The sequence below is a fragment of the Lagopus muta genome, chromosome 27 (genome assembly GCF_023343835.1).
Source record: "Lagopus muta isolate bLagMut1 chromosome 27, bLagMut1 primary, whole genome shotgun sequence".
Classification (NCBI taxonomy): domain Eukaryota; kingdom Metazoa; phylum Chordata; class Aves; order Galliformes; family Phasianidae; genus Lagopus; species Lagopus muta.
The window spans coordinates 1321124-1346650 of record NC_064459.1 but is presented as its reverse complement, the minus strand read 5'-3'; the positions used below and the strand labels follow the sequence as shown (position 1 = coordinate 1346650).

The 25527-nt window shown below is 56.8% G+C and overlaps 2 protein-coding genes across 4 annotated transcripts; both read right to left on the bottom strand.

Annotated features, from left to right (window-relative positions):
* Positions 1-222: 222 nt before the first annotated feature.
* On the bottom strand, positions 223-3192 carry FAM136A (family with sequence similarity 136 member A). Of its 3 annotated transcripts, none has more exons than XM_048928223.1 (4): positions 3086-3175; positions 2889-2905; positions 1368-1508; positions 223-423 (listed from the first exon to the last, which is right to left on the bottom strand). In XM_048928223.1, exons 3-4 carry the CDS (start codon positions 1500-1502, stop codon positions 235-237), a joined length of 324 nt encoding a protein of 107 aa, XP_048784180.1. In that variant the 5' UTR covers positions 1503-1508; positions 2889-2905; positions 3086-3175; the 3' UTR covers positions 223-234. The 3 variants fall into 3 exon arrangements, with proteins under 3 accessions (XP_048784180.1, XP_048784181.1, XP_048784178.1); XM_048928224.1 differs by having other exon boundaries at positions 2889-2928; positions 3086-3174; XM_048928221.1 differs by lacking the exon at positions 2889-2905 and having other exon boundaries at positions 3086-3192.
* A 2187-nt stretch (positions 3193-5379) lies between these two features.
* Positions 5380-15446, bottom strand: TGFA (transforming growth factor alpha). The gene is made up of 6 exons (XM_048928286.1): positions 15338-15446; positions 12444-12497; positions 10833-10950; positions 7953-8102; positions 7766-7875; positions 5380-6469 (listed from the first exon to the last, which is right to left on the bottom strand). The coding sequence occupies exons 1-6, from the start codon at positions 15366-15368 to the stop codon at positions 6462-6464; spliced, it is 471 nt and encodes a 156-aa protein (XP_048784243.1). The 5' UTR covers positions 15369-15446; the 3' UTR covers positions 5380-6461.
* Between the last annotated feature and the right edge of the window lie 10081 nt (positions 15447-25527).

Sequence of the window (25527 nt, the reverse complement as noted above, 5' to 3'; positions counted from 1 at the left end):
CTGCACCCTCTCTATACATTGCACATTTGCACGGCTCATCCCCACACACCGCACAGCCATCACCCCATACCTTGCACACACCCACCCCATGCACTGCACTGCCACTACTCTACACCTTGCACACCTGCATCCCACATTTTGCACAGCCATCACCCCACTCCCCCAGCGCCCCTCCAGCACCATGAGTGCAACTCCTTGCCTTTAATACCACCAGCCCCACCCCAACAGCACCCATTAGTGCTGTAGGGCTGCCAACCCATCCCGCATCCTCTTTGCCATGCCGGGCACCAGGCGCAGGTGCTCGTCCCCACAGGCAGCCACGCAGGCATCGAGCTGGGATCGTGCCCTTGTCTCCCCACCGCCCGCCTCCAGGGCATCCTTGGCTCTGTCAGAGCAGTGCAGCGTGCAGCGGCTCAGGCGGTCCTGCAAGGGGACAAGGGGGCACAGGTCACGAGAATGACAGAAATATAGGGGTTGGAAGGGAGCTCTGGGGTTCCCCCAGTGTTTACATGGTGGATCGGATCCCCTCTCAGCCTTCTCATCCACAGTTGAACAGCCCGTGGGGTTCTCAGCCTCTTCCCATCATAGGATGCTTCTCTCTCTACCATCTCTATGGCTCTCCAGCAGTTCCCTGTCTGCCTCGATCTGAGGAGCCCACAGCTGGACCCAGTGCTCCAGATGTGGCCTCCTCAGGGCAGAGTGGGAGCACCTCCCTTGCCCTGCTGGCCACACTCTTTGTAATGGATCCCAGGTCCAACTGGTCTTCTTGGCCACCAGGATGCACTGCTGACTCGTGGTCAGACTGTGGTCAGCCACTGGCCAACTGCTGGTCAACAACTGGTCAACAGTTGGCCAATTATTGGTCAGCTGTTGGTCAACTACTGGTCAACTGCTGGTCAACCACTGGTCAACAGTTGGCCAATTATTGGTCAGCTGTTGGTCAACTGTTGGTCAACCACTGGTCTTCTGTTGGCCAATCATTGGTCAGCCACTGGTCAACTACAGGTCAACTACTTGTCAACAGTTGGTCAACTACTGGTCAACAGTTGGCCAATCACTGGTCAGCTGTTGGTCAACTACTGGTCAGCTGTTGGTCAACCATTCAACTGTAGGTCAACCAGGACCCCCAGGTCCTTCTCTGCAGAGAAGGCCTTCTCCTTCTCCTCATCCAGCAGCTCAGCCCCCAGCCTGCACTGACGCATGCAGTTGTTCCTCCCCTGGTGAAGGACCCCACACTTGCTCATAAGAACCTCATCAGGTTCCTCTCTGCCCAGCTCTCAGCCTTCCCAGGTCTCACTGAACAGCAGCATGGCCTTCTGAGGTGTCACCCCCCCATGATGTGTTCATGGAACCCCAAATATCCTCACCTGGAAGCGTTCCAGCTCGCCGGTGACGATGGCCTGGGCCTGGGCCAGGGGTGCATGGCAGCGCTCAATGCAACGCTGCACCTGCTGCATGGAGGCTGCTCTGTCCTCACAGCACCGTGCGCTGCAGTGGAACATGGTGGCCTGCAAAGGGTGGGCAAAAAGGGGGGGGATTAACATGGTGCAGCACCCAAGGGACCCCTGCTAATGTGTGAGCAATCCAAGGTACACCCAGAAGCGCACAGAGCTGAGGGCTGCAAGGCAGGAACAGTTTGCACAGAGCTTGCACATAGGGGATGCAAACATTTTGCACAGGGCATGCTTGGGAGGGGGGGGGGGGTTTGTACAAATGTGTAATGAACCATATATATACCATCATATAGATACCATCAGCCTTCTTGGCCATGGGAGCACATTGCTGGGTTGTGGTCAGCTGTTGGTCAACCATTAGTCAATCATTGGTCAACCATCAGTCAACCACTGGTCAACTACTGGTCAACCATCAGTGTCAACTGCTGGTCAACTGCTGGTCAACCATCAGTTAACCACTGGTCAACTGCTGGTCAGCTGTTGGTCAACCATTAGTCAACCACTGGTCAACTGCTGGTCAACCATTAGTCACCCACTGGTCAATTGCTGGTCAACCATCAGTCAACTACTGGTTAACTGCTGGCCAACCATCAGTCAACCACTGGTCAACTGCTGGTCAGCTGTTGGTCAACCATTAGTCAACCACTGGTCAACTGCTGGTCAACCATTAGTCACCCACTGGTCAATTGTTGGTCAACCATCAGTCAACTACTGGTCAACTGCTGGTCAGCTGTTGGTAAACCATTAGTCAACCACTGGTCAACTGCTGGCCAACCATCAGTCAACTACTGGTCAACTGCTGGTCAGCTGTTGGTAAACCATTAGTCACCCACTGGTCAACTGCTGGTCAGCTGTTGGTCAACCATTAGTCACCCACTGGTCAGCTGCTGGTTAACCAGGTCACCCAGGTCCTTCTTCACAGAGCTACTTTGCAGCAGCTCAACCCCTAATCTAGGGGGCTGCACACATTTTGCACAGGGGAGGCACCTGGAGGACACCCAGCTGGCACACAGAGCATGCACTGGGGAGGGGGCACAAAGTCTGTACAGGGCAGGGCATCATGCACTCGGGATGGGTATCACCAAGTTTGGACAGGGCACAAAACCTTCCCTGGGGGGCTGCACAAATCTTGCACAGGGCGTGCATTGGGGGGGGGGAGGGTGGATGAAGAGGCCACAGGGGATGCAACTGGAGGGGAGGGGGCACAAATTTTGCACAGGACATATGCTTAGGGGGCACAACGCTTGCACGCAGAGTATGCACAAGGGGGGAGGGAGGACGCAGGGCATGCACTGTGGGGCAGAAATCTTGCACACAGAGCACGCGTTTGGAGGGATTGGAGGGATTACAATTGGGGTGGGGCCACGAAGTTTGCACAGAGCACGTGCTGCAAGCTTGGGGGGCTAGGGGGCAAGCTGGGGGGGTTGTACATACCTTGCACACGGCGTGCACTGCGGGGGGAGCACAGCATGCACTGAGGGGGGCACAGAACTTGCACGGAGCTCAAAGGGAGACGTGCAGAGCTTCCACAGAAACTAGGGGGCACGGGGAGGCTCCAGGGGGCACTGGGCGATAATGGGGGGGCACTGGAAGTACTGGGGGCACTGGGAGCACAGGGGCTCGGGCGGTACCTGCATGCCGCGGATGCTGTCCCGCTCCAGCTCCTGCACAACGTTCTCCACCGCCTCCTGCACGCGGCCCTGAGCGGCCTCCGCCATGCCGGGCCGGGGGGAGGGAGGAAAAGGGGGGCGGGGCTGGAAGGGGGCGGAGCGGGGGGGGGGTGGGAGGTGGGGCTGCAGGGTGCAATGCTGCGAGCTGTGCTGTGCTGGTGTGCAATGCTGGGTGCTGTGCAGTGCTGTGCTGGTGTGCAGTGCTGTGATGGTGTGCAATGTTGGGTGCTGTGCAGTGCTGTGCTGGTGTGCAATGTTGTGCAGGTGTGCAATGCTATGTGCTGTGCAATGCTGTACTGGTGTGCAGTGCTGTGCTGCTGTGCAATGCTGTGCTGGTGTGCAGTGCTGCGTGCTGTGCAGTGCAGTGCTGGTGTGCAGTGCTGTGCTGCCGTGCAATGCTGTGATGGTGTGCAGTGCTATGTGCTGTGCAATGCTGTGCTGGTGTGCAGTGCTGTGCTGCTGTGCAATGCTGTGATGGTGTGCAGTGCTATGTGCTGTGCAATGCTGTGCTGGTGTGCAATGCTCTGCTGCTGTGCAGTGCTGTGATGGTGTGCAATGCTGGGTGCTGTGCAATGCTGTGCTGGTGTGCAGTGCTGCATGCTGTGCTGTGCTGGTGTGCAATGCTGTGATGGTGTGCAATGCTATGTGCTGTGCAATGCTGTGCTGGTGTGCAGTGCTGTGCTGCCGTGCAATGCTGTGCTGGTGTGCAATGCTGCGTGCAGTGCTATGCTGGTGTGCAATGTTGTGCTGGTGTGCAAAGCTGTGTGCTGTGCAATGCTGTGATGGTGTGCAATGCTATGTGCTGTGCAGTGCTGTGCTGCTGTGCAATGCTGTGCTGCTGTGCAGTGCTGTGCTGCTGTGCTGTGCTGGTGTGCTGTGCTGTGCTGGTGTGCTGTGCTGTGCTGGTGTGCAACGCTGTGATGGTGTGCAATGCTGCGTGCAGTGCTATGCTGGTGTGCAAAGCTGTGTGCTGTGCAGTGCTGTGCTGGTGTGCAATGCTGCACATTGTAAGATGCTGCACAGTGTGCAATGCAGTGCTGGTGTGCAATGCTGCATGCTGAGCAACACTGTGCTGGGATGCAATGCTGCACACTGTGCAATGCTGTGCCATAGGGTTGTGCCACACTGCAGACTGTGCATGACACACATTGCTGCATGCTGTGCAACACCACAAGGGTGTGCAGTGCTGCATGCCGCAGCACACATCTGTGCAACACTTAAATGGGCTGTGATGGCACCCAGCTGTGCAATGCTGCATGCCACGTGATGCTACAACACGGTGCAGCATTGCACCCCAATGCAACGCTGCACTGCCATGCAAACCCTGCACTGCCTTGCACTGCTGTGCAATGCTGCAACACAGTGCAAAGCTGCACTCCAAGGTTGAGGCCCAGGGATGGGATGCAGAAATGGCTGCAGAAAGTCTGTAAAGACAGGGGAATTGTGGTGGGATGGGAGGGAATTCAGGCCAATGGGATTGGTGTGAACCCAGCAGGGTTTGGGGACAGGGCCAGGATGAAATGAGGACCCAGAAGGGATGGGAGGAGGAGCAGGACAGAGTGCTATGGGGACTGGCTTGGGGTGAGATAGATAATGGAGGAGGATGGGATGGGGATAAGATTGGGATGAAATGAGGACCCAAAAGGGACGGGAATGGAATGAAGATGGAATTAAGACCCCAAAAGGATAGGAACAGGACCAGGATGGGGACCTGAAAATACGTGAATGGGACCAGGGCAGAAAGGGATGGAAACTGGATTGGGATGGGATGGACACAGGAGCAGGATGGGATGGGGACCAAGATGAAATGATGACCTAAAAGAGATGGGAGCAGGAACTGGATGGGATGTAATGGGATGGGGACCAAGATGAAATGATGACCTAAAAGGGATGGGAACAAAAAAAGGATGGGATGGGGATCAGATTGGGAAGGGATGGGGATCTAAAAGGGATGGGAGGGGGAACAGGATGGGATGGAATGGGGATAGGATGAAATGAGGATCTGAAAGGGATTGGAGCTGGACCAGCATGGGATGAGATGGGGAGTGGAACCCAAAAGGGATGAGAAGACGACCAGAAGAGAATGGAACTGGACGAGGATGGGGACTGGGTTAGAATGAGGACAGGATTGGGATGGGGACAGGAGTGGGACATGAAGGGGACCTCGTTTTGCTCAGCCCCAGCTCCCATGGAAACGACCCCCCACTGCTGCCCCTCAATATTTGCCAGCCCCAAATCACAGCACAGCCACAGCCTTCTGAAAAAGTGTCCTTTATATCACTTAAATATCTATAATCCAGGTATTAAGGGGGGAGGGGGCGAAAGGAAAACAGCTGATCACAATAACATATCATAGAAATCAAAATTAATTTAAACCACACAAAATAAATTAAAACATTAAATATTAACCTTCAGTGCAACATATACAGAAGACATTGAGTAACCATGACTAAAAAAAACAAAACAACAAAACAAACCCAAAAAATAGCATCGGGTTGGTTATGATGGGGGCTATGGAGAGGATGAAGGGCTGGGGAGGGGGTTGGGGCCTCCGTTTTGGGGGAGGTTTCTTAGGATTATGGTTCACTGTATTATTACTAAAAAGAGCTGATCTGTCCCCAAAGGCGCTGCGGTGGCTTCGGGAACGGCCGAGGGTTCGGCGGCACTTGTTGTGGTAGGCACATAGAAAAATAAAGCTGAGGGGATCTCTTGTGTGTTTTGGTTAGAAAATATGGGGGGAAAGGGGGGAAAATAAGAAGGGGGAAAGGGGGAAAAGAAAGGGGGGAGAGGGGAGAAAAGAAAGGGGGGAGAGGGGAGGAAAGAAGGGGGGAAAGGGGAAGAAAGAAGAGGGGAGAGGGGAGAAAGGAGGGGGGAGAGGGGAGAAAAGGGAGAAAGGGAAGAGGGCAAAAAGGAAAAAGAAGAAGGGAGATAAAAGGAAAAGATAAAGACGGGGAAAAAGCAAAAAGAAGAAGGGGAAAAAAAGGGGGAGGAAAAAAAATAGAAGTGTTTGAGGAAAAAAAAAAAAAGCCCAACCAGCACCCAGTGATGCTTCCCAGGAGCCGGCAGCAGGGGGGATTTTGGGGTGTCTTCCCCCATTTCCAGCACTCTGGGCTGTGGTGGTGGGAGGTGGATTGTCAGAGAGACTGGGAGCACTGGGAGAACTGGGAGCACTGCAGCCGTTGCGGTGCTTCCCCCGCTGGTGTTCCCCAGAAAGGGAAGGAGGACAAAAAGAAAGGGGGAAAAATAAAGGGGAAAAATGGGGAAACCAAAGGGGGAAAAAGGGGGAAACCAACGGGGAGAAGCGGCGTCTGTGTCCCTCTGGGATGCGTTGGCTCTGTCAGACAACTGTGGGGGAAGGAGAGGGGTTATGGGGTTCCTGCATGGGAGCTGAGTCATAGGGTCCCCATGGTGTCCCCAGACCCGTGTCCCTATATTCTAGTGTCCCTATAGTGTCCCCATGCTGTCTGCACATCCTTGAGACCCCATAGCGAGCCCAAGTGCCCATGATGTCCCCACATCCCTGTCCCCACTGTCCTCACATCCCTGTGTTCCCATGCGTCCCCATGGCATCCCCATGTCCCTACAGTGTCCCCATGTCCCTCCATCCCCACAGCGTCCCACATTCCTGTGTTCCCATGGTGTCCCCAAATCCTTGTATCCCCACTGAGTTCCCATGGCGTGCCCACATCCCTGTGTCCCTATAGTGTCCCCATAGAGTCCTAATGTCCCCAGACTGTCCCCACAGTGTTCCCATGACCCCATGGTGTCCCCAGACCTCTGTGTCCCCACATCCTACGTCCCTATAGTGTCTTCATGATGTACCACATCCCTGGGTCCCCATAGTGTCCCCATGGTACCCCCACATTCCCACGGTGTTCCCATGTCCACACTGTCCCCACAGTGTCCCCATGGTGAGCCCAGATCGCCATGGTGCCCCCACATCCCTGTGTCCCCATAGTGTCCCCGTGGTGCTCTCACATTCCTATGGTGTCCCCATGTCCCTATAGCGTCCCCATAGTGCCCCCACATTTCCTGCATTCCCATGGTGTGCCCACATCTCTATGGTATCCCCAAATCTGTGTTCCCATGGCGTCCCCATATCCCTCTGCACACATGGTGCCCTCAACATCCCCACATCCCCATAGTGCCCCCAAAGTGTCCCCACATCACCACAGTGTCCCCACGTCCCTGTGTCCCCACAGTATTCTCATGGTGTCCCCACATCCCTCTGTCCCCATGGTGCCCCCACATCCCCATGCCCCCATGTCCCCATGGTGTTCCCACATCTCCATGGTGTCCTCAAGTCCTCCTGTCCCCATAGTGCCCCCACGTCCCCATGGTGCCCCCATGGTGTCCCCACATCCCCCCAGTCCCCACAGTACCCCCACATCCCCAGTGTCCCCACATCCCTGTGTCCCCACAGTGTCCTTACAGTGTCCTCACGTCCCTCTGTCCCCATGGTGTCCGCACACCCTGTGTCCCCATAGTGCCTCCACATCCCCATAGTGTCCCCATGTCCCCATGGTGCCCCTATGTCCCTCTGTCCCCACGGTGTCCCCACATCCCCCTGTCCCCACGGTGCCTCCATATCCCCACAGCGTCCCCACATCCCTGTGTCCCCACAGTGCCCCCATCCCTTACCACTCTCAGTATGGCAGCAGGACGCTCCACCCTTCAGCAGCCCCGACGGTTTCTCCTGCCCGCACAGCGGCACCCGGCAGCACCCGCAGCGCTTCCGCAGCCGGCAGCAGCTGTGGGACACGGCGGTGATGCTCAGCACCCCACACCTCCCTCCCGATCCCACATCCCCAACCCTCACCCCACTCACTGGATGAGCACGCAGGCTGCGATCAGCACCGCCGAGGCCACCACGGCCACCACCAGCAGCGCGGTGATCGTCTGCTTCTTCTGGTTGGCAGCCACCACGGCCAGCAGGTCTGCGTGCTCACAGCGCGTCCCCACGTAGCCTGAGTGGCACCTGCAGGGGTGAGGAAGCGGTGGGGAAGAGTTTGAGCCCTTTTGAGCCTCATTTTGGGTGCTGTGCGTGGCCAAACCCACATGAGGTGGCTTCAGCAGCCTACAGAATATGGGGACGTATCGCACTGAGGCACATGGGCAGGGATTCTGTAGCTCTTCCCTGGGTGGCAGCAGCTGCTGGACCCGGCCTTTGTCACCAACAGGTCCTTGGGGCACCCCCAGGTCACTTTGGAGCATCCCTGGGTCATTTCATATCACTTCAGGGCATCCCTGGGTCACCATGGGTGGCCTCACGTCATGTCAGGGCATCCCTGAGTCACCTTGGGGCATGATCTAGGTGGCCCCACATCACCTCAGAATGTCCTTGTGTCCTCTCAGAGCATCCCTGGGTCACCCTGGGGCATCCCTGGATGGCCTCACATCACCTCAGAACGTCCTTGTGTCCTCTCACAGCATCCCTGGGTCACCCTGGAGCATCCCTGGTTGGCCTCACATCACCTCAGAATGTCCTTGGGTCACATCCATATCACCTTGGAGCATTCTCATGTCACCTTGCAGCATTTCTAGGTCACACCCACATCATCCCAGAGCATCCTTATGACACCCCATGTCACCTCGGAGCGTCCCTGGCTGGCCCCATGTCACCTTAGAACCTTCATGTGTCACCCTGTGTCCTCTCAGAGCAACCCTGCCTGGCCATGTGTCACCTCACAGCATCCCTGGGTCACATCCATGTCACCTCAGAGCATTCTCATGTTACCTCGAAGCATCTCCAGGTCACACCTATGTCACCCCGGAGCATCTCTGGATCATCCCACATCCACTTGGGGCATCGTCATGTCACCCCGTGTCACCTTAGAGCATCTCTGGGTCACCCCATGTCACCTCAGAGAATCTCCACGTCACATCAACATCATCCCAGAGCATCCCTGGGTCACCTCAAAGCAACATAGGTGACCCCATGTCACCTCAGAGCATCCCTGGGTCACATCTATGTCACCTTAGTGCACCTCTGGGTCACCTTATGTCACCTTAGAGCATCTTCATGTCATCTCAGAGCATCCCTGGGTCACACTCATATCACCTTGGAGCATCCTCATGTCACCCTGAAGGACCTCCATGTCATATCTATGTCACCCCAGAGCATCTCTGGGTCATCCCACATCCTCTTGGAGCATCTTCGTGTCCCCTTGGCGTATCCCTGGGTCACCCCATGTCACCTTCAGAGCATCCTTGTGTCACTCCATGTCACCCCAGAGCATCCCCAGGTCATCCTGTTTCACCTCCAAGCATCCTCATGTTGCCTTATGTCACCTGGGAGCATCCCTGGGTCACACCCATGTCACCTGGGAACATCCTCATGTCACCCCACGTCACCTCGGAGCATCTCCATGTCACACCTGTGTCACCTCAGAGCATCTCTGGGTCATCTCACATCCTCTTGGAACATCCTCGTGTCACCTTGGTGCATCCCTGGGTTACCCTATGTCACCCTTGAGCATTCCTGGGTTGCTGCATGTCACAGGGGAGCATCCTCATGTCATCCCATGTCACCTCAGAGCATCCCTGGGTCACATCTATGTCACCTTAGTGCACCTCTGGGTCACCTTATGTCACCTTAGAGCATCCCTGGGTCACCCCATGTCACCCTGGAGCATCTCCAGGACACACCTATGTCACTTCAAAGCACCTCTGGGTCACCCCACATCCTCTTGGAGCATCCTCATGTCACCTTGGTGAATCCCTTATGTCACCTTAGAGCATCTCCGTGTCACTTTATATCACCACAGAGCATCCCTGGGTCACATCTATGTCACCTTACAGCATCCCTGGTCACCTTATGTCATCTCCAAGCATCTTCATGTCACCTTAGAGCATCCCTGGGTCACCTTAAGTCACCATGGAGCATCCTCATGTCATCTTAGAGCATCTCCAGGTCACTTTATGTCACCTCCAAGCATCCCTGGGTCACATTCTATGTCGCCTTATAGCATCCCTGGGTCATCTTATGTCACCTCAGAGCATCCTCATGTCACATTAGAGCATCTCCAGGTCACTTTATGTCACCTCAGAGCATCCCTGGGTCACATCTATGTCACCTCCAAGCATCTTCATGTCACCTTAGAGCGTCCCTGGGTCACTTTATGTCACCTCCATGCATCCTTATGTCACCTTAGAGCATCCCTGGGTCACCTTATGTCACCATAGAGCATCCCTGGGTCACCTTATGTCACCTCAGAGCATCCTCATGTCACTTTACGTCACCTCAGAGCATCCCTGGGTCACTTTATGTCACCTCCAAGCATCTTCATGTCACCTCAGAGCATTCCTGGGTCACATCTGACACCTTAGAGCATCCCTGGGTCACCTTATGTCACCATAGAGCATCCTCATGTCACCCCACGTCACCTTAAAGCATCCCTGGTCACCTTATGTCACCTCCATGCATTCTTATGTCACCATAGAGCATCCCTGGGTCACCTTATGTCACCTCAGAGCATTTCCAGGTCACTTTATGTCACCTCAGAGTATCCCTGGGTCACATCTATGTCACCTCCAAGCATCTTCATGTCACCTCAGAGCATCCTCATGTCACCTCACGTCACCTTAGAGCATCTCTGGGTCATCCCACGTCACCCCTGCCCATCCCTGGGCCACCCCCCCAAAACCACCCCGCAGAGGGGCACCCTATGGGGCAGATCCCTCTCCCCCACCCCCTCTCTTCTCTTACACACACGCCGGCTTGTCCTCCTGCACCAGGAAGCGGCACGTCCCGTGGAAGCAGAACTGCCGGTGGGAGTCGGGGCACTCATTGAAGTGTGACCGCACGGCTGCTGCCACTGGGGGATCTGTTGGGGGGGGGGTGTGGGGTGTGGGGGTGGAAATAGGGGAAAAAAAAACAAAAATAAAAGGAGAAAAACATGAAGGGCATCGCCGTTGGGATCCAGCCAACAAATGCATCAAGGCTGCTGCTTTATCCACCAAAACGAACCCGGCTCGGTCCCGCTGCATGACCATAAGCCTGCCTGGCACCGGAGGAATTTGCTAAAGAGCTTAGAGATAAAATAGGGGCGGCGAGAGTTAAACGAGAGCCGGGGGCTGCCCTGGTGTGGGGTGGGCGCCGGGATGCTGTTTCCCATTACGCCCCGTGCTGGTTTGAATTATCCTCCCCGGCAGAGACGGAAAACGAATATCCTGCTGCTGGCTCAGCCCGCGCGTCAAACACATCCGACGGCTGTCGTTTCAAAGCCACCTCAAGTTCCTGCTGCTGGGATTTATGGCAGCCCTGTGGTAATTAACGCCGCGGCCGCCGAATGATTCCGGGTCCCGTGAGACCCCGCACGCGGCCGGGGTGCTGAGGTCCCTTTGGGGGTTCCATCCTTGGAGCCAAGACTTTGTTGTTATGGGGTGCAGCCAAAGCTCCCTCTCAGCATCCCTCAGTGTTTGTTCATAGGATGCGACCTGCACCACAGCCACTGCCCCCCGAAATCCCCATTGAGCAGGGGAGAAGATTCCTCTCCTCCCATGCACCATATTGCAGGAGGAAGAGCGCTCCGGTGCGTCGCCTCCTGGGGGGGTTCCCAGCAATGGCACATTTGGGGCTCTAGGATGCGCCAGCACAGAGCAGCTCCCCATCTCCAACTCCAACTTCATCCCCCACGTCCCCAAACCCACACCCATATCTTCATCCACACCCCCAACCCCAAGTCCATCCCCATCTATATTCACATCCCCCTCCATACTCCCAACCCCATTCATATTCCCATGCCCATCCCCATCCATATCCCCATCCATAACCCCATTCCCCTCCATCCCCCACTCATCCCCCCTTCCCCATCCACACCCCCCACATCTACATCCATCCCCATCGTATCCCCTTCCCCATCCATATCCTCATCCCCACATCCATCCCCATTCATTCCCCCTTCCCCATCCCCACTTCCATCCCCATCTTTCCCCCAAATCAACATCCATCCCCACCCATCCCCCCCATCCCCATCCCTACATCCATCCCCATTGTACCCCCGTCCCCACCTATCCCCCCCATCCCCATCCCCATCCCCATCCCCACATCCATCCCCACCCATCCCCATCCACATCCCCATCCCCACTTCCATCCCCTTGCCCATCCATATCCCCACATCCAACGCTATCCACACCCCCTCCTCCTTCCCCATCCATACCCCCATGCCCATCCCTGCCCCATCCTTCCCCTCCAATCCTGCACACAGCCCAGATAACCTCAGCCAGGTGCAATGTCCTTTTTTGCCTTAGCAGCAGCACGACAAGCAACAACCCACCCAAACACAACGCTATAGGGCAGCAGGGCCCTCAAACTCACCGCTCAGCGCTGACGTTGTGTTCTCCAGGGCATGGCACACAGCCACCAGCATGCCTGCGGGCAGACAGACACGGCTCAGAGCCAACGCAGGAAGAGAGAAAAGCCCTAAAACCTCTCGTGAAGACCCTGAGTTAAAAGGGAACGGGGGCAGCTGTGCCACCACCAGGACCTGAACTCTCTTAGGGTCGGCACTGGGAGCTCCCCATTTGCCTGCTGTGTCCCCTCACCTCCTCAACCCTTCTCCTGTCCTGTGCATTCATCAGAATCCCCAAATTCTTCCTTTCTTTCTTTTTTTTTTTGTGGGAAAACATTCCCTTTTTGTTGGGGGGGAAACATTCCCTTTTTGGGAAACCCATCTGGCTCTGAGGGTTTAACCTCAGAGATGAGCGCAGCAGCAGCAGCGCTTCCCGCAGACCCCTCTCTGACCCAATTACTGCACGGGGTTAATCAACCCATGCAGAAAGCTCCAGCTGAAGGCAACGAGCAGGGCACCAACCCCGGGCTCCCAGCTCAATATCCCTCCTCCTGGCTGCTCCCCACGCACACAGTGATACTCCCTGCCTACATCAACCCGAGGGGACTCTGTGTGTTATCTGGGAAGTGGCTCATCCCTGTGTCACCAGGCAGACTCAGTGTCCCCTCCTGCCACCCCCAGAACCCGCTGTGCTGCCTCACCCCTCTGCTGCTGGGGCTGGATGAGCCCTGCTGGCCCCATGAGGTCACCTCGGCCCTATTTGCTGCTCCACTTCCCTTCCTATCACCTCTTGCTTTCTATTTAGCAAGGGCTTTGTATTTAGGATGCTGGCGTTCTTCCCCAGCGACCCCCATGAATCTGGTTTTAATGCATCACCAAGTGAGCCCAAACCCCACATTCTGGCCTTTGGGACCCTGACACCAACAAGTGAGGATCCCCTGGGATAAGACACACAATGCCCAGGACGCAGAGCTGCCAACGTCCCCACCATAACATCTATGGCCAACGCTTCTCCTCTACAAGCACCACCAATCCCATCACGGCCCCAAAAGGCTCCAGCCACGCTGCTCCCATCCCATTTCCCCACAGATCCCAGCCCTGCTGGACCAACTCCTCCACACCCCATTGCACACTGAGATGAGGCAGCAGCTCACAGGTTGGAAGAGACCTCCAAGTCCAACCCCAACCCATCCAACCATCCCCACCAACCGCGTCCCCCCAGTGCCACATCTCCACGGTTCCTCAGCACCCCCATGGATGGGGTGACCCTCCTTGTCCAAGAACCCCCATTATCTCCAGGCTCTTTCCAGCCCCACATTCTCCCTCCTAATCAGCTTTGCTCATAGTTCCCCTCGGCTTTGCAGCTTAGCCCTCTGCAGCCACCAGGTGCATCTGCACGTAGCGAGGGGGAGGAGGTGGCAGCTCCCTGGGTGCTTGCAGCCATCGCTCCCACCTCTTGTTTACAAGGTTTGGGGAAGCACTGCCAGCGGGATGCAGGGTCTGGATTTCAAACAGAGGGGGACTTGGGGCTGACAGAAGTCAGATGGGCCCAGGGAGGGAAGCCAAGAGCTGGCTGTGGGGAGCGGAGTGGACCTGGGTGTCCCCAGACTGAGCCAAATGCATTAAGTTAGGTTAGGGTTAGTTTCTAGCAGTAGGGTCTAGGGCCAAGGGCTAGGGTAGGGTTGGGGTCTATAGGATAGGATCCAGGGGGTAGGATTTAGGGTCTATGGGTAGGGTCTACAGTCTAGGGTTGAGGTCTACAGGTACAGGCTAGGGGCTGCATTTTAGGTTCTACAGGTTGGGTCTAGGGTTGAGGTCTAGGGGTTAGGTTTTAGGGTCTACAGGTAGGGTTTATGCTCTACAGGTAGAGCCTACAAGTAGGGTCTAGAGGCTAGGGTCTAGGGTTGGGGTCTACAGGTTAGGTTTTAGGGTCTACATGAAGGGTTTAGGGTCTACGGGTAGAGTTTACAGCCAGGGGCTAGGCACTAGGGCTGGGGTCTACAGGTAGAGGTCTAGAAGTTTTAGAACTACGGATAGGGTTCAGTCTATGGGTAGGGTTTAGGGTCCAGGGTTGGGATCTATGGGTAGGGTCTATAGTTGAAGTCTATGAGTAGGGTCTATAGGTAGAGTCCAGGGATTAGGGTTTGGGGTCTACGGGTAGGGTTTGGGGTCTATGGTAGGGTGGCTGCTTGCATGAGGGATGGAAGCTGCTCATCCCCAGCCTTCCCCTGCCAGCCCCGCAGCTGGAGCCCTTTGGCCACCACGGGGCAGAGCACACCGCGCTGCGCTCCCCCGGCCCCCAGTCCCCGAGTGCCCGAGCGGGCAGCTCCCAGCCCCTTTCCTTCGGAGCAGCAAAGCGAGCGAGGAAAGCACGGAAAGCAACCTCGCGCCCCAGCAAATAACACCTTCGGAGCTGAGCTCCGTGCCCCGCGATCCCGTTCCTCTCCGCCCCTTTTCCCCCAACGAAGCGGCACAGGGCGAGCGCCCGTCCTGCTCGGTGCAAACCGACGCGCGCTCCTTAATTAATCCTCCCCTACCATAAATTACGAGGCTCCCCGAGGCCGTAGCCAGCAAACCGCCGCGATCCCACAAGCAGCGGAGCAAACAACTCCGCGAGCGAGCGACGGCAACCTCGGGAGGTGGTGGTGGTGGGGTGAGGGGGGGGACACGAACAACCCATCACACCCCCATAGCAGCAGGGATGTCCCCCCCCGGACCCGGGCTCAGGGATGCTCTATTCTCCCCACTTCGCAACAAAAAACAAAGTTTCCTTTTCTCGCCGGGTATCGATGCTTGCGGGAAGCTCGCTGCCCCAAATGGGTTACGGGGTCGGGGAAGTAAAGGAGGAAGGGGGGGAGAGGGGGGAGCAGCCAACACACCCCCTCCTCACACTCCCTCCCTTCCCGACCCCAACACGTACCCAGCGCCAGCGCGGCCGCCTCTCCCGGCATTCTGGTGGCGGTGGCGGCGGTGGTGGCGGCGGAGGTTGGCGGTGCGCAGCGCCCAGTGCGGCCGAGGGGCCGGGCTCCGCGCCGGCGGAAATGGGCGCGGATTCCCCGCCGGCCCCGGGGCGGAGCTACGCGGCCCCCGGCCCCGCGGTGCCCGGTTCCGAGCTCCCCCCGACGGCAGCGTTCGGTGCGCGCCGTCCCGTTTCTCTCGGCGGATCGTTCCTTTCGTTATGGGGTGGGAGGTGGGGAAATGGGGAAGGGAGGTGGTGGTGGTGGTGGTGGTGGTTGGGGGGGTGGGAGGGGGGAGAAGGTTTGAAGGTTCGAACCGGTCCTTCCCTCCTTGCTCCTATCTGCTCCATCGCGCTGCCGGATTGCTTCACCGACCGCAAAGTGCATTCCTGCAGCTGCTGCTGGCCGCCGGCCCACGCCCCTTCCTCCCCGCTGCGAATCTCACCTCGGTGATCCAAGCCTTTGTCATCCTTCAATCAGTGGGGCCGCGGACGAGGCCACCTGGGAACCAGGGGGAAGGCAGGGAGATGGGAACGCGGCCCCCACTCCCACCTCTGCCTCCCTCCCCCTCTTCCCCCCCCCAACCCCGTCATTGGAGTCCCCCTGGTGGCAAACGTGGCCTTTCGGAGCGCTGTCCCCAGGTGCTGTGACGTGACCTGCAGATGGGGCTGGCCTGGTGGTGTGGGGGGGGACATACGTGGGGGGACCCTTTGGGGACCGTTAGGGGACACCCTTTGGCAGCAACCTTTTGGGGGACACCCTTCGGAGATGCTTTGGGGACACTTGGGGGCACTCTTTGAGAACAGCTTGGGGACAATATTTGGGGACGCTTTGGGGACACCCCTTTGGTAACACCCTTTGGGGAGCCTCTGAGGACACTTCGGAACAGCCAGCCTTTGGGAACACCTTGGGGAGGCTCTTTGGGGACCCTTTGGGGACGCCCTTTGTGGACCCCTGGGGGGCACTCTTTGGGAACACCTTGGGGACAATATTTGGGGATGCTTTGGGGACACCCTTTGGGAAAACCCCTTGGGGACCCTCTGGGGGCACTTTGGGATTTAACCAGCCTTTGGGAACACAACGGGGTGGCTCTTTGGGCACCCTCTGATAATACCTTGGGAACATCCCTTGGGGACCCATTGGGAACCCTTTGGGACACCCTGTGGGGACACTTTGGGGATGCCCTTTAAGAACACCTTGGGAACACCCCTTGGGAACCATTTGGGGACACCCTTTGGAGATGTTTTGGGGACAGCCTTTGGGAACACTCCCTGGGGACCCTTTGGAAACACTCTTTGGGGACACCCTTTGGAGACACTCTGGGGACAGCCTTTGGGAACACTCCTTGGGGACACTTTGGGGGCGTTCTTTGGAGACCCTTTGGGAACACAATTTGAGAACCCCTTGGGAACACCCCTTGGGAACCATGTGGGGACACCCTTTGGAGATGTTTTGGGGACAGCCTTTGGGGCCCCTTTGGGAACACGCTTTGGGGACATGGTGGGCACCCTTTGGGGACCCTTTGGGAACACCTTTTGAAGACACTCTTTTGGAACACCTTGGGGACCCTTTGGGGACACCCTTAAAGAACACCTTGGGCACACCCTTAGGGCACACCTTGGGGACCCTTTGGGCACACCTTGGGGACCCCCCGCGTGGGGCCGGCGCCGCAGGAGCACCCAGCAGCCACGCGGCAGCCCGGGAGCTGCTCCCAGCCCTGTGGTTTGAGCAGAGCCGAAACTTCCAGGCGTTCCCAGGCGATACCATCTGCTCTTAGCACTTGAAAGCAGCTCCACCGCACAAATGAGGGGCTGGGAAAGCCTTGTTCCCAACGCTGCTGATCCCAAATACCTGACACCAAGTCACAGTCAGAGCTGTTCAGCGCAGCACTCACCGACTTCCCCAAATCCCATTTTTTCAGCCCAGCCCAGCCGTGCTGTTCCCTTCACGCTCACCTTTCTCCCCTCCGGCGTGCGGAGAGCCCCGATATTTGTTTGTAAATAGATGCTTCCTCCTTTGCAATATTCCTCCCACTCCTGGCGTGAATCACTCGTGGAAGCAGCTGCTGCCTCCGCGAAAACTGGAATTATGGCAATTTGGGGTGAATCAGGGCAGGTGATGGGTCAGAGGCGGGGAAGGAGTGCAGTGGGGCCGGGTAACGTGGAGGGGGATGCTCTCCAGAGAAGCAGTGGGCAGGCCACCACAAGGGAGGCACAATCTTTTCTCCATATGTGAGGATGCTCTGCAAAAGAGCAGCGGGATCACAGGGCAAAGAAACTTGGCTTGGAGTCGCACGCCGGCTGGGTGATGGGAGAATGCTGCTTAAAAGGAAGAAATTCCTTTGTTTTTTGTGCTCCCCCCTTCGTTCTCATCGGTTGCCCCTGAGCACCGTTAAAGAGAAGGAGCGATCCTACAAAGCAAAGCAAACTGGCACTGGGGCTGCAGGGCTGTTAATGCCTCGGCTGCAGCGCGCAATGCACGTTTCCATGCTCTTCCCACTGTTAGAAAACCACAAAAACAATTCTTGAATTGTTCCTCCCAGATGCTGGCAAGGTGCTTCTCATCCTTCGCAAATTGCTCTTTGTCCGCTGCTCCTTCTGGGGGATGAGATGAAATGGGGATCTGTTGGCTCTGAGTGGGGTTGGGGGGCAGATCCTGCCTTGCGAAGCTGCAAACTGAGTGCAGCGCTCTGCTGGGCCCAACTGCCCCATTCAAGGCAAAAACCCTGAGAAAGGGCGACTAAAAATTCCTTGTTTTTCACTGAGTTGGGAGGATGGGATTTTTAGTTATTATTTTTTGGTAAGATTATTTTTCCTTTTGCCTCGCAGGCAGTTAGGGAGGCTGGAGGACAGCGGTTGGGTAGAAACCCAAGTGATGGCACAGCGTGGATGGGGCACCTCGGGGGCCCTTTGTGGTCACTTGGAGACCCTTTGGGAACTCCTTGGGGATCCTTTGGGAGCATCTTGAGAACATCCTTTGGAGATCCTTTGGGAACGTCCTGGGAACATTCTTTTGTGGCCCCTTGAAGAACCCTTTGGGAACACTCTTTGGGGACCTTTGGGTGGACACCCTTTGGGAGCACTCTGGGGACGCTCTCTGGGGATCCCATGGGGAATCTTTGGGAACACCTTGGGGACACTCTTGGGGCACCCTTTGGGGATACCCTGGGGACACTCTTTGGGCACCCTTTAGGAAGACTCTTTGGGGACCCCTCGGGGAATCCTTGGGAACATTCTTTGGGGAACCCTTTGGGAACCCATTGGGGACCCCCATGCGTGGCTGGTGCCACAGGAGCACCCAGAAGCCATCACCCACAACAAAATGTACCCAATATCCAGAGCTGGGAACACCCAGACCTCACTCACAGCCCTGAGAGATGAGGGGAACGCTGCTGGCTTTGGAGGAACCGCTTGGCAACGCGGGGCCATCTCCGCCACAGAGATGCCTTTAATCTCTGCTTAAAACATTCTGACGTGGCGGGGAAAAAGGAAAAGCAAAAAAGCCCATCGATATCCTGCCCCGAAGCAGCGTGCAACAAGGGGGCTGTGTGCTTGTGTCCTGCATAAAAGGCTCCGTCCTCCTGTTTGTTTTGGAGGGGAACGTGAAAATTGGGCACACGGCGCTCCTCGCGCCCTCCGCCTCCCTCGCCCCGTTCCTCGCACAAACCCAAATTGTAGCTGCTGGGCTGGTTTTGGCTGCCGCTTTGAAGGCAGAAATCAATCAGGCAGCCAGCAACCGTCCCCCCCTGTTTATTTTCTTTCTGCATGGGGTTGGGAGAAATTAAACATTGCGCCCAAGGTCAGCGCCGCAGCGTTGGTTGCATGGCAGCTCCCATTTCCCTCCTGCACCCACCCTGCAGTGTGCACCCCTTCTGTCATTCCCCCATCTCAAATGTTGCCCCTCTGACATTTCCTCCTGCAAAAACAAAAAGCAAAAAAAGCAAAAAAACGGGGCCTTCTTGCATTTTTTTTTTTCCTGGCTTTATCTTGCAGCAACCGGTTCTGTTTTTCTGCTGGCTTAAAGGGCTCTTTCATAGCTGCTATTTTCCCCTGTGAATGTACATTTCATTCAAGTCCTTTTTTTTTTTCCTTCCCTTTTTTTTTTTTTCCTAAATAACTTCTTGGGGTTTTGTTCCTCCCCAGACATTTTCTTTAGCTCCCCTAATGATGTTTGGGGACCTTCTTTGCACAAAGGCTCTATAAATATAGGATTTTTCACCTACTTCCAACCCAGCCCTTCTCGCGGCCACTAAAAGGCCTTTGTTGGCTGCACCAGCAGAGCTGGCACCTCGCAGCCTAAAGTCAACAGCGCAGTGAGCACTCAGAGCTCCTATTCTATCGGTGTATTTTCAGCCAGCGGGCGCGGGGCTGGGAGAAGGTGCAGCAAAACCCCTCCGTGGGTGCAAACGTGGAGGGAGAAGGGCCGGCAGCAGGTCCCTACGCCAGGTGCTTTGGCTGCTGTAGGGTTTTGGGATCCCCGTGACCGCAGCGGTCACTGCTGGGACATAGGGGGCATTGAGGCGAGTTGCTGCCTGGCGTTCGTGCTGCACGTTGGGCCGTGCCCTTAAAAATCCTGAGGTTTTGGGTGGTTTTATTCACCTGTGTGGGGTTATCCCACGAGCTGCGAGCGGGGCAGGAGGGGTGTGGGGTGGGGGTTTGTTGTCGGAGCAGCTCCCAAAGCACAGACGGGATGCTGCTCCAGTGAGACTTGCAGGCTCTGGAGGCCTCCCCGTGCCCTTTGTCCTCTTCCAGGGTAAACGGAGCTCGGTGCCCATTGGGGGAAAGCAAGCAGAGGAACCAGGACCTGCAGCAAACAGGAGCCTTCTGTCCCCAGGCCACCACCCCGCCAGGCGCAGCCGCGCAGCACATGCCCCAACTCGATGCATTTGCCCTCGTTCCGCTTTGTTTCTCCCTCGGCTGCATTGTGCAGAGAGCTGAGTCAGCAGGACCCCCCCCCCCCCCCCCCCTCCACAGCCCTCCCCTGTGCGGCACTTCTGTGCCAACAAACCCACGAGGGAGAGGAGGGGGGTGGGGGGGACGTGGGAACGCAGCCCCATAGAGCAGCAGCCCGGGGGGGAGGCTGCGAGCGCTGCGCCCACGGCGCTGACTCAGCCCCTCTTGGGAGGAGGAGATGAAGGCGAAGGATGGCAGTGGGGACACTGTGACTCAACCATCTGGAATGGCAGGAATTCTTTCCGCTGGCCCTACCTGCCCCGGGAACTGGCACACAGGTAGAACTGGTCCAGTTGTTCTCCTCTGGGATGGGAGACCCCGCGGGGGATCGGATGCTCCTTGAGCTCCGTGGGCTTGTAGCGCCGAGCGTTCCTCACCGAGACAAGCATCAGGGAGAGAGCTTTGGGTCTGCGCCGACGCACGGTGAGTGTCAGTGCCTTCAGAGCCCACAGCCTCGTGTTTGGGTGTAACACACGCAGAGAGGGTGGGAAAAACCTATGGATAGGGAGGGGAAGAGGTGAGGGCAGCTGTGGGACTGTGCTGGATGCTTTGGACAAAGCCTGGGTGGCTTTGGTTGGTGACATTGGGAGGTTGGGTTGGTGGCACTGGGAGATTGGGTAGGTGGCATCGGGAGGATGCGTTGGTGGCATTGGGAGATTGGGTTGGTGACACTGGGAGGTTGGGTTGGTGGCATCAGGAGGATGGGTTGGCAGCACTGCAGTGCTGGGTTGGTGACATTGGGAGGATGGTTTGGTGGCATTGGGAGAGGGTTGGTGGCACTGCAAGGGTGGGCTGGTGATGCTGGGAGGTTGGGTTGGTGTTACCAGGAAATTGGGTTGGTGTCACTGGGAGAATGGGTTGGTGACATTGGAAGGATGGATTGGTGGCATTGCGAAGACGGGTTGGTGACAATGGTACGATGGGTTGATGGCTTTGGGAGGATGGGTTGGTGATACCAGGAAGTTGGGTTGGTGACATTGGGAGGATGGGTTGGCAGCACTGCAGTGCTGGGTTGGTGACACAGGGAGAATGGGTTGGTGACATTGGGAGATTGAGTTGGTGGCACTGCAAGGGTGGGTTGGTGACACTGGGGGGGATTGCGTTGGTGGCACTGGGAGGATGGTTTGATGGCACTTGGAGGTTGGGTTGTTGACATCGGGTGGCTGGGTTGGTGACACCAGGAAGTTGGGTTGGGGACAATGGGATGATGGGTTGGTGGCACTGCAATCCTGGGTTGGTGACACCAGGAAGTTGGGTTGGGGACATTGGGGTGATGAGTTGGTGGCATTGAGAGGACGGGTTGGTGACAGTGGGACAGTGGGTTGATGACACTGGGAGGATGGGTTGGCAGCATTGTGAGAATGGGTTGGTAGCACTGGGAGGTTGGTGGCTTGGTGACACCAGGACAAGAAGCTGTTGTGCCTGTCCTACAGCTCAGGCCCCACCATGGCAGACCAAGGCCCATTTTAAGAACTCTTACTGCATCTTTAGGGCCTACAGCCCCGTCACAAGCTCTATAGGATCTCTAGCCGCAGCTCAGGGCACACAGCCTGTAGAGGCAGGCAGAGCACTGGGACACGGCCCAGCAGCGCAGAGCCACAACGCAATGCAAACAGTGGGGCTGGGAGAGCCCAGAACCCCGCGCTGTGCTCACGTGGGGGCCGGGCAGCGACAACACTGAGCTGATTTTGCTCAGTTGCAAAACAAAATTCACCGCTGGCCCGGCTCCAAGCCTGGAAAATTTTTGAGCGTTGAGGAGCGGCCTTGGTGGAACGGAGAGCCGACGTTTGGTGGCTGCGTGCGTGCATGGAGCTGCACAGAGCTGGGGCACAACTGCTGCGGCTGCAGAAGCCCAGCACAGCGTGATGCGTGCGCTCAGGGCTGTGACTGTGCACCATGACGTGCCCCAGGGAGTGCCGGCGCTGCTGCAAGCAGGGGAACTCAGGCGGGAAGAAGGGAATGGCTTTTCTGGGGATTGCTGCTATTTTGGGGTTGGGTTGCAATGGTTTCCTGCTTGGTGACGTTGCTGGGTGACGGCTTCGGCACCGGCCCGGCTTGTTTCACAAGAGCAGCTCCAAGAAACCGCCCCGCTGCTGGCACAGCCTGGCCCCAACGCCTGGTGGTGGCTGCTGGGCATTGCCTCCGTGGCAGAATGGTGCCAGATGAGCAGCAGGTGCAGGGCTGGAGCTGTGCACCACTGTGCATGCAGCCCTGCAGAAGTTGAGTGGCATCAAAAGCATGGACAGCACCGGAATGGAGTCCTGGGGAAGAGAAGTCGTGGGGCAAAGGAATCCTAGGGAAAAGAAACCCAGGAGAAAAGAAATCCTATTAGAATAGAAATCCTAGGGGAAGGAAGTCCTATGGAAGAGAAGTCCTGTGGAAAGGGAATCCTATGGAAAGGGAGTCCTAGAGGAGCACATAGAGGAAAGATGTGCTAGGGAAAAGTTATCTTAGGGAAAAGGAAAGCTGGGGAAGAGAAGTCATACAGAAATCCTGGGGAAAAGAAACCCAGAAGAGACATCTTAGGGGAGAGATGTCCTATGGAGAGGGAATCCTAGAGGTGTCATAGAGGAAAGACGTCCAAGGGAAAAGGAATCCAAGAGAAAAGGGGTCCTTGGGGAAAAGGAGCCCTAGGGAAGAGAAGTCATAGAGAAATCCTAGGGAGAAGAAGTTCTAGGGAAAAGAAAGCCAAGGAGAAACGAAATCCTATAGAACAGAAATCCCAGGGGAAAGGAATCCTAAAAAGAAACATTCCTTTCCCATCTCCCATCACCCGGCGCTCAGTAACAGGACCTCGCCGTGTTGCTCAGTGCTGTCCATTGAGCCAATGGCCCCGCTTGGGTGGGGGCACAGATTGGACACTTGGGGGCCTGGCAGTGCCCCCAGCAGCCCCTCATTGACTGCCTGGCCCTGGGCAGAAACGGGCATTGACAGCAGCTGAAAAGGAACGGGAGCACAAAACGCCGCACAGAGCATCACAAAGACAGCCTGACGTCAGGGCGCTGCGAGGTGAAAGGCGCCGGGCCAGCAGAAGGGAAGCTGTGTTTGAAAAATGACAATTTCTGTCTAGGAAATGCAAAAGGCTGTGAAAGGAGCCCTTCTTCGGGGCTCTCCAGGAGCCAGGCACTGAACAAGAACTGCCTTTGAACGGGGATGGACGCTGCTCAGCTGGCGGCCAGAGGGAGAGCGGCGGAAAAATCGCTGCGTCGCGGAGACACCGATGAACTCCGCATCCACCCAGTGCTGTGGGTCTGTGCTGTGCTGTGGGGCACCCAAAACGGCGTCCTGTTCTGAGATATGTGATGTGTTCTGGAGCAAAGATGTCACATTTGGATGAGGGCTGCGAGATGTGTGCCCTGTGCGGCTTGGGAACGGCGAGGTGGTCACCAGGGGTGGCTTTGCTTGGGGGGTTTGCTGCACAGTGCATGGAGGTGATGCTGAGGGGGCAGTGATGGTGGGGAGGAATTGGGGATGCTCAGGGTGCAGGGGTTTGCAGCAAAGCACACTGCATGGAGGTGATGCTGAGGTGGCAGAGGTGCTGGGGCAGGAATGGGGGGGTCACTCAGGTTCCAGGGGTTTGTAGCAAAGCACAGTGCATGGAGGTGATGCTGAGGTGGCAGTGATATTGGGTAGCAATGAGGGATGCTTAGAGTACAGGGATTTGCAGCAGAGCACAGTGCATGGAGGTGATGCTGAGGTGGCAGTGATGTTGCGTAGGAATGGAGCATGGTCAGGGTGCAGGGGTTTGCAGCACAGTGCACAAAAAGCCAGGGATGGGGCATAGAAATGGGTGACAGCCACTGGAGTCCGTCCCCTTCCTTTGCTGAACTGCACAGAGATCTCCTTCCCCCGAATCCAACGCACAGTTCTCATTTTGCCGCCCCTCAAACCTCATCGGACTCCCAGCCGAGCTGGAAGGGGAGCTTGGCAGGCTGCTCGGCCCCTCCCGGCAGCGCTGCTGGGCAGAAAGCAGGAACAAAAAGGAGGATGGTGCCATCTCCCGGCACCGCTCGGCTCTCCCCACCCCGCAGCGCACCGCGAACCGCCGGGGACTCGGTGAACTCAGCGGGGCAGGTGGGGAAACTGAGGCACGGAGCACCTCCTGCCGCCGACCCGAGGGCACAGCCTGTCCCTTACATCCCCTCTGCCCTCCCTGTAGGGCTGCGGATCGCTTGGCTCCTTCGTCCCATCTCACCTCTGCAGGGCTGTGGGGTGCAGGGGTGGCCGAACCTCATCTCGCATCTCCATCTGTGGGGTGGATTTGGGCAGCTTGGGGTCGGGTTCTGCTTCAAAGTCAGAAATAAATGAGTTTTCTTCTGAACTGACAAAGAAGTGACCCTGGGAACAAGCCCACCTCCAACACGTGTTTGTACTTACAGCATTTCAGAGGAGGGATCCTCATCTTCCTCAAGCACAACCCCACAGCCGTAGGGATTCATGGTTCAGCAGCTGAACTGCAAACAACAGAAAGGCCACGGGTGGAGATTTCAGGCTCTTTAGTTCTGGTTGCCACAAAACCAGCACCTTTTGGCCCAAAACCACCACACTGGTCAGCATGCAGAAGTGAAGCCCACCTCAGGTTGCACCCTTTGCTCCAACTTGCCCAATTCTGGGCAATTTGTGAATGAAAACTGCCCTACAGCCCTCAAAACGTGCCCTCCCAGTGGTTCAAATGAGTGAGAATCCATCCCTGTAGCCCTATGGATGGCCGGGGATGCACGAGGGCTTGGAGATGGGATGGAACCCTGGAGAGCATTCAGAAGAAAGAAGGGGTTCCCCCTTTAGCCAACGCAATCCTGCAGGATTCCCATCCCAGCTTTCACCCTGCCCCACATCCCCGATAACCATCGCAGCTTTCCTTCCCTAATTGCTTTCTGCCATTCTCACAGATCACCCCCGAGAACCCGGGCGCGCTCCTTCTCATTCAATGGGCGATCAGTCGCTAATCAGCCCCAACGATCCGGCTGCGATAAGGTCCTGGTTTGTTGTTAATCACCTTTAATGCACGGCTGGGGCGGAGCTCCGCGCGCTTCGTTCACAAGCGGCAGCTCACCGCTTTCCGTTCAACTCTTTGCTGCGGTGCTTTCTCCTTGCAGGTATTTCCGACTGGGGAGAAAACAATTTATGTCATGCATTCAAGGCAATGAGCTGAGCACCAAACTGCAGGACCCCATATCCATCCCACCCAATACAACCTGAAC